This window comes from Boleophthalmus pectinirostris, unplaced genomic scaffold (genome assembly GCF_026225935.1).
Source record: "Boleophthalmus pectinirostris isolate CB_2022bp ecotype Guang Dong unplaced genomic scaffold, ASM2622593v1 HiC_scaffold_5, whole genome shotgun sequence".
Classification (NCBI taxonomy): Eukaryota; Metazoa; Chordata; class Actinopteri; order Gobiiformes; family Gobiidae; genus Boleophthalmus; species Boleophthalmus pectinirostris.
The window spans coordinates 20,600,364-20,617,250 of record NW_026571404.1 but is presented as its reverse complement, the minus strand read 5'-3'; the positions used below and the strand labels follow the sequence as shown (position 1 = coordinate 20,617,250).

General features: G+C 35.6%; 2 protein-coding genes across 2 annotated transcripts in view; both read right to left on the bottom strand.

The window, feature by feature from the left end:
• The window catches only part of dst (dystonin), a 317,525-nt gene that overhangs the window by 102,388 nt on the left and 198,250 nt on the right, over positions 1-16,887 (bottom strand).
• Positions 5,619-16,887, bottom strand: part of khdrbs2 (KH domain containing, RNA binding, signal transduction associated 2) — an 88,393-nt gene continuing 77,124 nt past the window's right edge. The window contains exons 7-9 of the mRNA XM_055163077.1: positions 9,295-9,377; positions 7,799-7,857; positions 5,619-5,713 (exon numbers count right to left, since the gene is read on the bottom strand). Coding sequence (XP_055019052.1) covers positions 5,619-5,713; positions 7,799-7,857; positions 9,295-9,377 — 237 coding nt within the window. The remainder of the gene's footprint in view (positions 5,714-7,798; positions 7,858-9,294; positions 9,378-16,887) is intronic.

The following is a 16,887-nucleotide window of genomic DNA, read 5'->3' as shown; positions in this document are numbered from 1 at the left end:
ATCACAAGGTGGAACAGAGCGTTTTCAGTTTGTGAGAGCAGAGTTGTGTGTTAAACATGTGTAAATGAAACAAAACACAACTGCAGGTATGTTTCTGATGAAGAACATTATAACATAGATCAGAAAATATCCTGATGTGGTTCTTTTAATATTTACTCTGAAGACTGTGTTCTATTTTAATCACGTTTTTATTGCTCACATCACGTTCAACTGTATATCTGACTTTGAATATGCCACACCAGTAAATCAAATATCTTTGTAAGGATGCAAAAATCTACCTAATTTGTGAAATCCTGTTTGTAATCTGAATGCTAGTAGAGCATGGCTAGGACTGGCATTCCTCCTCTGAAATGCCTCCACTCCCGCAGAGGCTGGGGGGGTTGAGCTGTTGGCGAGGTTGTGGCTTGCTGGATATGAAAATGGATCTGAGAGAGCTTTTGGCAAGGACTGCTCTAACATCACTGGCACTCAGTCTGCAACAACAGTCATCACTCCAAACCAGGGCGCAAATAAACAGGAAAGAGGGGAACACTTTATAACAGATGAAAGGGCAAGTGTATTCACCTGGGTGTATCTGTTCACTATGCACCACTACACTGTATCGGCTGTGATAAAAGTCATATTCAGTCCTGTGTTAAAGATGCATGTTTCTGGTGCAGGATACGCCACCTGCTTGTCTCCATGGAAATTTGCAGTGTTCCGCAGTATTTGAAATGAATCTAACTTGCATTTATTATATTACAGGTGTTTCTATTCGTGGGTTTCAGCTTCCAGTAATAAGTGAACAATTTATTATGTCAAAAAATATTTTCTTTTAGGTTTTAAATTGTTAATCACTATGCTAATGCCCATGGACTGCTAAAAATAACAGGAAAAACAAGCATTCTTTCTGTGAGCAGGCTTTTCTCTCTACAGATCTGACCTTGTGGCAGAGTTGGGACCAAGTCGTTGTTTTGCAAGTCTCAAGTAAGTCTCAGATCTTTGACCTCAAGTCCGAGTCAAGTCCCAAGTCAAATACACTCAAGTCCAAGTCAAGTCTCGAGTCACTAGCCCATAAGTCCAAGTCAAGTCCAAGTCGTCTGCTTGGAGCTTCAAGTCTTTTCAAGTCTTTAAACCAAAATATCAAATATAGCTTAGATTTTTGCAATTTATATGAATTTTAAACAAAATTGTACTTATGGTCATGGTATATTTATATATGACTATTAAAAGAGTATACAAGAGTTGTAGAAATTAATTTAGTTAATTTTTCTTTTTTAAATGGCTTGACATCTTAGTGTAATTCATTATGGTCAGAACAGAAAAAAATCAGATTTAAAAGTGCTTCTCAAGTCTCCTCAATTCACAGGCCTCAAGTCTAAGTCAAGTCCCAAGTCACTGACCTTCAAGTCCAAGTCGAGTCCCAACTCTTAGTCCATTTTATCAAGTCAAGTCTCAAGTCCTAAAAATAGTGACTCAAGTCTGACTCGAGTCCAAGTCATGAATCGCGAGTCACCACCTCCGCCTTATGGTGTCACCTGTTTATTTTCATGGAGATTTGTTCAAATCCTTTTACTGTGGAATGTTCAAGACATAGCAAAAACATCTCCATGGAGACAAGCAGACTCTCGACCTAAAAAGTTAGGCCTTTAATTTGACTGCTTAATAAATGCGAAATGTGTTCTAATAAGTAATAATCCATATATTAAAACGTACCAGCCAGTTTTCTTCAAGTGTTTCAGATGCCTCATTTCTAGCATGCCATTCTGAAATGATCAGTTGTTTCCCTGGAAAAGAAACACATTAAGATCTACTGTCTGTAATTTAAGCCAAACACAATCAAAACTGCTATTCTAGTCCTCCAAATCCAGTATTTGAGGTATGAATGATTGTGTAATTTTGAAGTGAAATATCAAACCTCAGCCACTGTGACCAGCAGAGGCAGTAAAAGGCAGGTGTGCACTACTGTTATTGCTTAATTTGTTCCTAATTAATGTATTATTCAAGCCTATAATTATAAAATTAAGAATGCAGACTTTGGTTTCTGCGTAAGTCAGTCAATCTTTGTCCATAGAGTAGTTAAATATATGTGAGCACTGGGCTGAAAACATGGATACTCTGGCATAGCGGTAGAATGTAATAAAGTAAAAGTAGTAAAAAATATATATAGGTATCTGTTCTTTACATAAGTAGATTTTAAAGTGGATAGTTTTTACTTTTATTTCACTACATTTGAAAGCATGTATCTGCACATTCTACTCCACTACATTTTTTTAACTGGACTGAAAAGTTAAAACATTTTTATTATAGTCTGAGTTTATTTAAAGCTTTATTTGACCTCAAAATCAGTGTGAAATACTTTTACTTTTTACTCTTTAAGTACATTTTTAAACGTGTATTTAAATACTTTTACTGTTGTATATTTTTATGTGATCCTTTTATTATTTATTTAGTATTTTGTTGCTACAGTATCTTTTATGTACGTAACAAAATCAAGTAATTCCTCCACCACTGCTCTGTGCTCTCTGGCATTGACTGTTAGCAGGAGTCTGAAAATATTTTAGCTGCAACGACATTAATAATCTTTGACTATATAAATATATAATTACGAGTAGAATTGACTTTTGGAGTGGTGGGCTGTTAAAAGTGTAAAATGCAGTGTTGTCTGAGTGAGGGCTTTTCTTCTTTTGTCTTGGTTATGTTAATTGCATGTGCATGTTTCATTGTGTTTTAATAAGCTGTCAGGGAGCGGTCTACTGTAACGCTGGAATGTATGTAAATGAGCATTATTCAGGGAAAATGCAGCCAGATGGAAATTACTTTTAAATTCTTTATGAAGGCTGAAGAAAATTCTATAGGAAGAACCCATTCAACCAAAATGTTGAGAGAAAAATATGTGCCACATTCTATACTCTGTTTTCTCTCATCTATACTATTCTCACTATTTCAAAAAGACCTTTAAAGATGCATTGTGTAACTTTTCTGGTGGAGGGTCCATCAAATGCTTTTCTCCATGGAGATGTTATTGCTTTTCCTGAAATGTTGTGTCACAGTATTGTATTAAAATCTTTCTATCATCAGGGAGACCAAACCAGAGAAGTTACAGGTCAGATCTGTCGAGAAGTAACCCCGCTCACAGTCAGAATTCCTGTTTTTCTAAGTATTTTGTGCAATAAAACCACTGTAATTGAATACATATGAGGTAAATCTGTTTAATGTCATACTGTGGAACATTACAGGCAGAGCAATGGCATCTCCATAGAAACAAGCACCAGAAAAGTTACACAATGCACCTTTAAGTACAAAAAAAGTCTTAGTTTCATCACGTTTTTTCATCTTAGTTTAGAAGTACATTAAGCTCTAATGTTTTCACAAACATTTTATGGCTTGAATATTGTACCTTATGAAATGAAATTGCATACAATCCCATTTGACTTTCATAGCTACTGAAAACACAGCGTCTTCAGTGCTAGTATGAATCAGTCTTCATATTCCAGCAGTATGATTTGCATAATTCCACTCTAGCACCATTACCACATAATCACAATTAGTCCTAACTATTAACTAATGAATAATAATCAGCCTTATCTTAGTTAATCCAATTTACTGCTATTGTGGTGTAAGTCATTACCTACCTGCTCAGAGCTGCTCCTCCAAACAGCAGAGAACAGCAGATTCTCTTTAGCTGTAAACACAAAATGTAATGTAAGAACAAATGAGACAACCCCAGCATCATCACACTCATCACCACACTCATCACCACCATCATCATCATCACAAATGCTGTGTAACACTGTATAAAAAAGTAAACCAACATTTTGAGATTTTAAAATGTTATTTAGTGAAGTTTATTTATCGATTTAGTAGAGTTTAAAACATCTATTTTAATTTATTGTTATGAAACTTTTAGTTTTAATGAAATGTGTTTCTAGGCAGTTTTAACTGGGGCAGGTTTACTTTTTTAAGTGGATGTTAGCATTGGTTTATTACATTAATGTTATGTTACCTGTTTAGAGTTTAGTCTTCCCTTCAGTCCACACATCCGAGTACTAACAAAAGAGAGATTGCTAAATGGACTGCTGTTTTGAGTGGGTGCATTACAATATACAGAGCAATATTAAGGCATTATTATGATACTGTGTGATACATGAGGACCTCTTACCTCTTTTAACTGCATTTCATCTGTTTAATGGTGTCTCTTCCCAGGGAGGGTTTATTATTGAAAACAGAAATTTTAAACACTTTTTAAATAACAGTTATGCGTTGCTTTTAGATATAAATTTTATGTAACTGGTTTAAAAGTTGCTAATTTTAATTTGAGGAGTCTTACACAGAATATTGTAGTTTATGTTATTTTTATTAAATGCTTTATGTACAAATACAGTTTACACACAGAACAAAGCACGCAATAGAAATGACACACTGTACAAGGCTAACTGCGCTCAACCCAACAAACAAAGTCTTTTTCACAATGGCATTTTCACATTTTAATAGACAGGCCTTAAATACAACTGGGTTTAAAATTGTCTTTAGTTACCTTTATTTAGTCAGGTTTAATTTTAGGGGGCAAACTATTTTAATTCATCTCTGTGGCATTAGAATATTTAGCCATTTTAAGAATTAAGGATTAATCATTCACAAACACTAATCTATCGTTTTGTCTCAACTGATCAAATGTTCCAGCATTAGATAAAGTTTCCATGTGTTGCCTTCAACAATGCCCATTTTGTTGAGTAAAAACTTAGAAAAACATAACAATTTTAGTTAAAGGTGCATTGTGTAACTTCTGGTGGAGGGTCCGCCACCTGCTTTTCTCCATGGAGATGTTTTTGCTTTTTCTAAAATGTTTCACAGTGTGGCATTAAACCTCTCTGTCTTAATGAACATCAAACCAGGCCAAGTTACTAGTCAGATCTGTGGAGTCAGAATGCCTTTTTTCTTGATACTTTTGAGCAATGAAACCACCAGTAATTGAGTAAATGTAAAGTAGATCTGTTTAATATCATAGTGTGGGACATTCCAGGCAATGCAATGACATACTGTATCCATAGAAACAAGCAGGTGACGGACAACCAACTGAAAAGTTACATTGTGTAACTTTTCTCGCCTGAATGGATATGTAATTTCTTTTCTTGGTATATTCCATAAAGCATTAAACTTCTATTTCCATGTAGACACAACCAGGCCAAGTTACAAGTCAGATCTGTGCAGAGGCAAACCTGCTCACAGTAATAATGCATGTTTTTCAAGCAATAAAAGCATGTGTAATTGAAAAGTTACATAGTGTACCTTTAATCAGTGAAGTGGGTGATGATTTCATTATATTGAGTCTTTGCTGGCAACACAAGGAAACATGGTACAGTCCAATCCTAATTGTTTTGATGGGCAACAATAAAGGCAACATTAAATTATAGAAATTGTGCTTTATGTTCTTTAGCTACCAAATATTACAATTGTAAAAAACCCATGGAAAATAAGTGGGCGAATTATAATTGTGGCAATGTTTATTTTTAAAAGTTTGTGTGCTTTCACGATTATTTCTCAGTCAGTATTTCTTTCATTTCTGCAAAAGGGTATTTTCAGACATTTTAGGACATGGAAAAAACATATTTGAGATGGAGGTCAGATGGGGAGCACCTTCAGTATCGACCGTACGGATGTTTTCTAAAGCCTCCTCGTGTGAGCCGTAAAACTGGAGCTTTGAGAACAGGGCGTGAGGTCGGCCACTCCTCCTCTGCAAAAGACGAGTTTTAAAATGCTTTTTCTTTACACAAAACACTCAGGTCATGAAGTCAAGCGGTCATAAAGGGCTGATGTGCAAATTTTTCTCACAATCCGTTTAACCACTGACAGAAAACCCAGGAAAGCACAAGAAGGAATGGCGTTTTTCACACAAAATTAACTTTAAAAGCACTTTCGTCTTCTTTGCAGCGGAGTCCGGACTGTCAGCATTTCATTCTCTTAAATCCAAATTACATGAAGACAGCTACCTCTGCTGCATGGCACATTGCTTCTCTTGAATCAGAAGTGTTCACAAAGCAGAAAATCTAATGGCTGGCCCGTGGTTTCGCTTTGGTTTGACCTCACCAGTCCAGTGCACACTTTATGGAGCTTAAAGTGAATGAAGCCTCAAACCTGCTGCGGTAACTGGCTTATGACTGGGTTCCATGACAACACAATGTTCCCTGTTGTTCCTTAAATTACACTAGGCACTATAAAATTTTATTATTTTTATCCCAAAGAAAAACAATAGGTTGTGTTCATGTTCTGATTTCAAGATGTCAAAATCTCAGGTGTTGGGCAGTGGCAGCGGTAGTGGACTATATTTTCTACGTGTGTTTATTTATTCACCTTAGTTCTTTTATTCTGATAGAGAAGAACTTGAACTTTGGGCAGTTTTAGTTTCATGTGGCTAATAATTACAAAGATATTAACCATATAATTCCTAACTATCCTCTACCTCAATTTTAAACTCTAGTCTAGGTTTAGATGTAATGACTTCAAATGAACAATTTAAAGTAGGTTTGAAATTTCTTGTACCAAATTTGCCATAACACATGCCATATTTATGTAGTGACTTGCAAACATCTTTTTATTTTATTAAGGGGTTACTGATTCTTTTGCTCAAATCATGTACATTTGATTATAATAATATCTTTTTAAAAGAGACATAAAATCATCTTTAAAACATGTAGATGAAAATCTGCAGCTTGCTAAGTTAAAATACTACTATGAAGATGTGGGGCATCTGCAGTTCCGCAGTTCTGAACAGGAAGTCAAGAGCTGTTTCTATTATTTAGCAGGTTTAGATCAATATTGTGATTTACACTGAACAAAATGTAAAACTGTGATGTGCATATGTTATAGTTTAAAGGTCCTATATTATACAAAATGGACTTTTATGAAAATGTTATGTAGTTACCTCATCAAAAACATACCTGGAGCTGTGTTTTGTTACATTCACACATGTTTGAGGAATACATCATTAGTGTGTTTACATCTCCAAAGCTCAAAATGCTCTGTTCCACTTTGTGATGTCATGAAGATGTAGTTTAACAGTTACCATTTGCCTCAATAGAAATCTGCAATTGAAGGACTGAAATTATTCAAATTATTGGAGGTGTATGGAACAAACACAAACAAACACAGTGGAGCATTTTCTGTACAAGGTGGAACAGAGTGTTTTCTGTTTGAGAAAAGAACACAACCAAAATATAGAGGGTTTATGTGTTAAAAATTTGTTAATGAAACAAAACAAAACTCCAGGTATGTTTATCACGAGGAAACAACATTAGAAAATAACATAATATGGACTGTTTAACAGTAAAAACCCTGAAAAAGCAAAGCATGTCTTCTACTACTACAACATGGAAAATGTGTATGGAAAGATTGCAGTACATAAGCCAGTATGCTAAACCCACATCCCTGACACTGGTTGCCTGTGCTCCTCCTCTGGCACAGTTTCAGAGCATTAGGCACAGAGCAGAGTGGTGCCCCCCTCCTTCCCTGGGCCAGCACTACCACGAGCCAAGTGCACACACATGGCTCTCCCTATGACTCTTTTAAACATCGCAAGCACATCAGCTGCCATTGTTTGTCAAGCACAACATTCAAAACAATCCAAGGCCCATTGTTCACATATTAATCTTTAAGTGTGTCCATGAATACTGCTAATTACCTTCAATAATACATGGCTCTGAGTGTTGTTTGATTAAATGTTATGCATGCTGTTCAGAGCTAGTTCTCCAGCCTCTTGTTTTTTTCCAGAATATTTCATCAAACCCCGGCACAAAGAAAGCAAATTAGAGGCAGTACATACCATAGTTGTTGTAGGCGTCTTCACTGTTTGCGTGTGAATATTCGTAATAATCTGAAATGCTAAACAAACAAAGAATAGAAGCATAAAGTAAGAAAAAGAAAAGTATGGACTCAGACTAGTGTATTATTATTATTATTATTAGGACAAAGCTGATATAGACATATTCACTTGTTGAAGTGGCTTTTGTATAATAAAAGTGAATCAAGTTAGTGAATTAAAGTTCCTATATTATACTAAATTGATTTGTGAACTTTAAGTTATGTTACAGTGTTGTTAGCACACCAAAAACATACATTTAAGTGTGTTTTGTTACATTCACAAATTTGAGTAATGCTTTATTATTAGTCTGTCTACATCTGCAAAGCTCAAAATGCTCTGCACCACCTTGTGATTTCATGTAGTGGTAGTTTTCAAGTTATCAACAGCTACATTTTACCTTTGCTTCAGTAGAAATGGGCAATTCCAGGGCTGAGTGTTTTCTAACCTAAATAGCAGGATTTGTGTATTATGTGTGAGTGAAAGAAAATACAACTCTGGGTGAGATGAGAAAACACCATTATAGCACAGACCAGAAAGTATCATAATATGGACCCTAGTGTAGTTTCAACTTTAATATTTTTTGGTTCTGGCTCATGGATACTCTCAAACAAATCAACATTTTTTGCTCCCTTGTATTAATATATGTGTACCATTTTGTCATAACTATACCTTAATTATGGTATTAATGAAGTAGTTGCTAAGCTTGAATCATTATTAATAAACTATTTGTTAATTATGATTTATGAATTAAGTGTTTGCGCATGCTTTGTAAGTATTAACAATACGAATATGAAAAAAAAATATTTGAAGAAGAAATCGTCTTTGTGATAAACCCATATATATAATGAAACAAAAAACAACAAGTTAAAAAAAAAGAACAACATTATAACATAGCCCAGAAAGTATCATAATATGGACCCTAGTGTAGTTTCAAGTTTCATATTTTTTGGTTCTGACTAATGGATACTCTCAAACAAATCAACATTTTTTGCTCTGTAGATTTAAAATATGTGTATTTAAATGTATGGTACCATTTTGTAATAACTATACCTTAATTATGGTAAGCAGTTATGAAGCTTGAATCATTATTTATAAACTATTTGTTCATTATGAAGTGTTTGTTGATGCTTTTTATGGTTAGGTAAGTGTTAACAATACAAATATGAAAAAAATAATGTGAAAAAGAAATCACCCATTTATATAATGAAACTAAATACAACTCCAGGTATGTTTGTGATGAGGAAACAACAGCATAGGCCAGAAAATATCGTAATACGGGCCCTTTAATAGAGTAGTTTCGAGTTTCATATTTTTGTTCTTTCTTCTGACTAATGGATACTCTCAAACAAATAAACATTTTAGTTAAGCGCTAACAATACGAATATGAAAAAGAAATTGAAATTATAAACCCATGTATGGCCTAACCGTACAATCACCTTTAGTTTGATTATGCTCACCTCTTGGACTGATTGCTGTAGTTGTCCTCATAGCCTTCATAACTGTCTTCATCATACTCTCCTCCATATCCGTCATCAAAGCCCTGGGAGAACAGATGAGACACTCAGACTTTTCCCATAAACATTAAACAGGAATATTACACGAGTCAATATCGAGATGCACGGGCTGGAGTCAATCACGCTGAGATCGTAATGAGACCAACAACTTTGTCCAACACACCATATTGATTGGGGTTTGCAGAGGGAAGGTGTTTCATAACAGCCTAATGGACACCTACTGAGCCAGCAGCTGCATAATGGAGCTCGATGACTGATGACTGCCGCGCACACACATCCATAAGAAAGTGCGCAAAATCAGGGCTATGTTGAGAATTGACTGGATGGGTAGCATTTGTATTATTTCTGTTTGTCACAACACTACAGACCAAACGCCCACTTATTTTCCATACATTTGTCTAACTGTATTCTCAGCATCCTCTTCTCCTACACTAGCTGACCTCATGACATGCTTCGCTGCGTCTTTGAGCTTTATGTATGCGTAGTGCCTGGCAGTGGTGGAAGAAGTACTCAATTGTGTTCCTTATGTAAAAGTACAGATACCAGAGCAAGAAAATACTGAAGCAAAAGTAAAAGTATCACATGACAAAATCTACTTAAGTAAAAGTACCTGTTTAAAAATGAATTTAAGAGTATTTCACACAGATTTTCAGATCTAATAAAGCTTCAAATTATTTTTATCAAGATTTTTTTCTAACTGTTTTTATCATTTGTATATTTTTGTTACCCTCTTAGCCTTTTCATCAGGTCTCAAACTCTAATAATAATAATAATACTTGTTACCTTCCATCACTGGTGCCTGGCAACTCAAACCTGACGTCTCTTCTTCTAACTAACTAAACCAAATTCAGTTTTGATGAACATATAACACCTCTGTAGCCAGTAAAGGGGAAGAACTTGCCTTCTGCTGCTGCACTGAGGAGTGGGGCAGTTATAAATCTCAACACTAGCTTCCTTACAACTATAGTGCCGAAAGTCTTAAGTTGTTTAGTCAAATAAGCGGTCAATACCATTTTACCTCTAAGCCCTAACAAAGACAATGTGTACTCTGGTAAAGGACTTTTAACCATTTTTGTACACTTGGATTTTTTCAGCTTCATTACCACTCACATTTGTACGTTAGTATTAAGGTGTGTCTCTGTTCCTCCAGGGCAAGTGACCTCATCCTTGAAGATCACCAGTGTCTTATATCTTTCTTTCTGTCTCACTACAAACCCATTGAAACACTCACCTCATCTCCTGTTTTTAAATGGTCAATAGTTAACCACTTTTTTATTAGTTAACTATTATTGTATTGATTATAAGGATTTAAACAGACATCAGCACAAAGGAGGAGTTTTTGGAGTGATCTTATAAGAGTAGTTTGGGTCAGAGGATGAGTCAGATCATAGAGATATTAAATACTTTTACAAGCTTGCATCAAGTCAAACCAAGATTTCTTTAGTCAGCCCCTACTTGCAACATGTAAAAAAATAAATAATTTATCTTCTACTTTTGATCTCACATTCTCCTTGCTGTGGGGTCAGCCACTGTGCCCTCCTGAGTGTATGTTCAACTCAAAGTTTTGCTTACAAATGCAGAAACTTAGAAACTACTCAGCTGTTACTTAACTGGCCCAATTTAAACTACATTTGTAAAAATATAATAACTTTGTTAGAGGAGAAATCTGACTCAAGACTCTTGCTAATAAGCTTCAGGTTAAAAATACATGAACTCTTTAATTAGTGATGGTGCATGCGGAAATGTACTTGTGCCTCTCCTTTGCAAAGGCAGATACAGTGAGTGTAGTGTCTGATTTCTGTGCTAAATACCTCACTGCTTTTGGGCTAATAGTTCTCAGTAGACCAAAGTTCATGCCAAAAGCTTAACCTGATCAGCATAAGAACCAACTTAACGCTGCTGTAATTGTTGAAGATTTAGTGAAGGATGTTTTTTGCATGGCATCTAATCTGATCTAATCCTTTCCTGTTTTACAATTACAAGTCTGGTTTCTCTACGATTATTCTGTTAATCAGCTCGTTGTAGCCTTCAAATACATTTTAAATCAACAGATGCAAAATCAGAGCTTCACTAAAGACGATTTATTCAAGGCGTCATCTCCATTGCACGTTTCGCCTGATGCTGCCTGTAACAAAAGAGGAATATCTCTGTGCATCCGGCCCCACTGCTACTGCCTAATGCAATGTGACACAAAAGCAGACACATCAGTGACGAGGACATGGAGTGCAGCAAACCACATGAAATTACATTTAGGCCATTTTCACACAGGCTCCTGTCTCAGACTTTTCTCTTTTCTAATCCACGGATTTGACTGAATGAAAGTTAAGGATTATTGGCAGGGATTAAGATGTCCTGGGGATCGCCTATTCTTTTTTTTATGAATTGAGACACTGTCACCAAGCTGTGTAATGGTGGTTTGTGAATAATTTTCTACAACCTGATAAGTGTATTAGCCAGAGATTAATCCTTAACTTTTTATATTAATATATAAGTGCCTTGAGGACTGAGGATGAAATTATTAATATTTAAATAATGTCTGTGCGGAGCTGCAGGTACACCCCCAAACTGTTGAGACACATTGTTACATTTTATCCTTTTGAATATGATATATTTGTCAAGAAACAATGTATTAAAATGTGTAATCACTACTCCCCTTGCTCCCTGAGCTAAATCACTCCTGCTTCAGAGCACAATTGCAACAACATCAGTGTGTATACCGCTAATGAAACTATTGCACATTGCATCAGGTTTGTGAAGTTGTAGGGTATTCTTTAGTTTCTTGCTTTTGTACTATGAAAAATGTTACATAGGGTTATGGGCTGAGTATTGTACAATGGGCATGGTTTTGTACAGCTAACCACAAGGAGGTACAAATACTGCCTAGGAGAGACTGCAAGATTATTCAAACATGCACAGATGACATATTAGACTATTTAGAGATCTATCTAGAAATTTTGCACAATACTCCCTCTTTAAGATTTATGGGTTGACAAAACTCAGGTTGAGTGTTGCAATGTTACAGATTAAAGAACAGAATGGTACAAACACTAGTTCAGATGACAGAATGGCACTTAGAAAAGTTAATATGTAAATTATCAATATGACTTTTACACTGAATAGGTGGAAGAGGCCAATTCTCATCCCCAAAGAAAATAGTTTCTATTTCCCAGTAGGTCTCTACAGTCCATCAGTTTGCTACACACATTTTGTCCAAAAGCTCATATCCTGCAGGGAATTAAAAACCAATCTGAGAAATGACGATTCATTTGTCTCAGCTTTGCTTTTCCTTAGACACAAAAAACAAAACAAAAAACTAAATCATTGAACATTTTTAAGGCCTGAAAGCAAAAACTTGTTACAAAAAAAATCTCCACTTTAAAAACAAGCAAATCCGCCCTACAGCTGATCCCAAAGAGCTGATCTATTTTCAAATATATTTAATCATAAATCTTGCAAATCCTGCATCTGCTCATTAAACTAACATGAGTTTGGAGTAGTTTGACAATCCCCCCAAAAAGTAAAAACAATTAACAGCTCCCTCTCTGACGCAGACACAGAGAATAAATCACATGCTAACACAAAGGTTGGAGGGCTGTAGTTGGCAGTAATTAGGACAGCGTGGAGCTAAAGGCCCTTAGCCCAGTGCTTCATTATCAATTGACAAACCTGTAGGCCTCCTGACAGTGACCGATGCCGAAAGCCTGACCACACTGCAACACCAAATGAGATTCAGAGTCTATTGTTTCCTCCCAATGACTTCTGCTTCTGCGTTTCTCTCCTCACCTGGGCAGATCTTTTGTACGTCGAAATGAGAGCACTGTATTTACACTTAACTTGAGAAGTGTTGATTAGTTTCAGTTATAATGACATCAGGGACAATGCTGTTTTCAATAGTTGAGTACATTGTAAAGGGGGGATGTAATTGTAATTGTTCTCATTCATTATTCTCTTTCCATGGGGTTTATGTTATGTCTATGGCTTCAGGCTCTGACAATGAACTACCCTTTGTATAGACACCTGTATTGTATTAGCGAATAAGGTATTTATAGACTGTACAAAATGTTTACTCAAGGATTTTCATTGTAGTCAAACGTAAACAGCAATTTTCTCTAGCTTAACATTAAATATACTGTACTGTAATTTGGGCAAAAACATAGAAAACACAGAAATTAAACAGTTAAATGTTCAAATATATGTATACTTATATTATCACCATTATAGGTACAATGTATGAAAAATACCTTAAAGGTCATATATTATGCATTATATTATATATTAGATTTAAACCATGTTAAAATGTTGTTACCTCCTCAAAAACATACCTGGAGTTGTGTTTTGTTTCATTCACATGTGCTTGAGTAATCCTGCATGATTAGTTTGACTACCTCTCCAAAGCCAAAAATGCTGTGTTTCACCTTCTGATGTCAAGTTAACAGCTACATTTGACCTTTTGCTGAGCAAAGATAAGCAATTTCAGGAATGAAATCATCTAAATTATTCTAGTGAAGGTGTATGGAGTTTAAAAACACAGTGGAGCACTTCATGTATTACAACAGGACATCACAAGGTTGAACAGAGTGTTTTCTGTTAGAGAGAAGAACTCTATATCCCTAAATATGCAGCATTAGTGTGTTAAACATGTGAAGGAAACAAAACAAACTCTGGTTTAGTTTTAGATGAGTAAACAACATTATAACATCAGAAAATTGTGTGTAATATGGGCCCTTTAAGAAATGATTACTGCAACCTTTCCCCAACTGGCTACTGTGGCAGTAAAAGCACACCATTGATGTTTTGGATTCAAAGGAGTTTTGAAGGTTAATTCATTGATTTCAAGTCTGGCAGCTTTATATTTATGACCTAAGTCTGCTCCCTCACTGAAAAGGCACAGTTCAATGAAGCAATATTTGTCACCACATAGGTAGGTGCACACTGTTCTTTATCAGTCTGTACTCGCATGTTAGAAACATGTATATAGCAAATACTTAAAAGGACCAAGGTCTATTTGTGGTCTCTTTGCGTAAAAATGGAATACAAAAAGATAAAGCTCACGTATCTTTTCTGTTACTGAACTGGATGATATGGGGAGAATTTGTCCTCATTTCAAAAGGATGTCCTCTGCTTTTGCCACACTCTATGGATGCAAGTTTTTTTTTCCTTCAAAGCGGCTCTGAGCTCTGTGTTTAATCACATTATACCATTTCACACACAGTCAGGGGATGGATGGTTGCAGGGCTCAAGCCTCAAGTTGAAAACCAAGCCTTGCATTTTGGATTTCACCAGTAATTTGTACAATTTGCGCTGTACTGTCAGTGAGGCAGGGCTCTCATTGTCTCGTGAATGCTGACAGCACAAGATAAGACTTGATCCAGATGGGATTTGATCTTTAACATTAGTCTAAGTCTGCAGTCTCAGTCCATACAAGCTGTCATCCATCACTATTTAATCTGGGCTGTGCGTTCCCTTGGCACTTTTCACACAAGAGTTTAAACTGATGGCTGTCAGATGTCCCTGAGTTGAACCTTCCCAAGAAATGGTAGTAATTATTTATTGTAACCATCACCGCTGTCTTCTGCAAAACAATGTAAAACAGAAGTGGATTTATGAAAGTCATTTTCAGTACAGAATCATAATATGGCTGAAGGCGTGAAAGCATTAAGTTGATCCATTTACAATTACATACAGGCTATTCAAAACTCATCGGAGCATAAGTGAAACATTGTATTTTATACAGGGTCAGCTTTTGGAGTTTCACTCATTAAAGGTGTACTGTGTAACTTTTCTTTTCTGGTATAGGGTATACAACATCTACTTCTATTCATAGAGGTGTTATACTACTTTGCCTGGAATGTTCCATGTTATGGCATTAAACCTGTCTTTTTCCATGGAAACAAGCAGCCAGGCTGTTTTTGAGCAATAACAACTGTAACTGAATAAATGCCAGACAGATAAGTTTAATGCCATGCACTAGGCAAAGCAATATAATCACCGTGGAGACAAGTAGCAGCAAGAGATATAAGAAACAAAAGTAGTAAAGAAGAATGTACTTTTACTAAACAAAATGTTGACACTTTCATTTGTTCTAAAGTCTCAGCTGACTTCTTCTACCTCTAATATGCCCTTAGTTTAAAGGAGACCTGCCAAGAAATGCACTGTGGTTGCCTTGTGTTGTTTCAATGCCAGAACTAAATACATATTTCTCAAATGTAGAAAACACATCCCTTTAGTGACAATAAAATCTACCTTAAAGGTCCTATACTATGCAGAAGTGACTCTTGTGAGCTTTAAGCCACATTATAATGTTGTTATTTCATCAAAAATGTACCTGGAGTTGTATTTTGTTTTATTTGCACATGTTGTAATCCTTTATTGCTAGTCTTTTTATATCTCCAAAGCTCAAAATGCTCTGTTCCACCGTGTAATGTCATGTAGTGGTTGTTTTCAAGTTAACAGCTAACATTTTATTTAGTAAAGATTGGCAATTCCAGGCTGAGATGATCCAAATGATTCTAGTGATGGTATATGGAGTTTAAAGTCCTGTATTACCATATGACATCACAAGGTGGAACTGAGTGTTTTCCGTTTGAGCACAGAACTCAGCCTAAATATGCAGGATTTGTGTGTTAAAAACATGTAAATGAAACAAAACACAAATCCAGGTATGTTTGTGATGAAGAACCAACATTATAACAGATCAGAAAATAGTGTAATATGGGTCCTTTAACTTTACCTCAGCAGAAATGACAGGTCTTAACTTCAACGCAAACATAAATATTATCTGTCAGAATTAGCCCTTATGAATGATAAATTACTGACTGTTTTACTCTAATGCATATCTTACACAGCAAAAAACTTCAGCTGCATATTGACTAGTTTAAACTACTTGTCTGACAGTTATACATTTATACAGTCATCAATAATCTGAAATTCCATACTTTAAAGGCCCAGTAAGAATGCAGTGTAATTAATAATCCACACGACGGGTTCTGATTGCTGAAGAGGCAGATACGTTATCAGCGAAGAGCAGACCTTGTTTGACCTGATAACACGCAAGTACAATCCCACTGTACAGCCCCTGCATTCATTCTAATATGACGCCTATTGATACTGTGGTGAATAAATGAGCATAAACATGATAGGGTATGGCCTTGCAGAAATGTACTTATTGATATGTAAGCAAAGGACACCACAAGGCTCAAGTCTATTGTAAAAACAAACCAAAGTTGTAAGGTCTGAAATGTGAAACTACACTTTTGTAAATATGTGTTTAAAATTAGTTTTTAAAATGTTTTGTGTAGGAAAAAGCCAAACCAGGGACAGGTCTTGAGAATTAGCATTAGCTATACACTCAAATCAATCAATCAATTAGTTTTTCAAAGTGTACTATAATTTTCCAAATAAACTTTTATGATCAGGTGGCCTTAAAGGTGCATTACATAACATTTCTAGAGGAGGGTCCACCACCTGATGTCTCCATGGAAATGTTATTGCTTTGTCTAGTGTAATGTTCCACAGTATAAATTAAGTCTTAAAAAC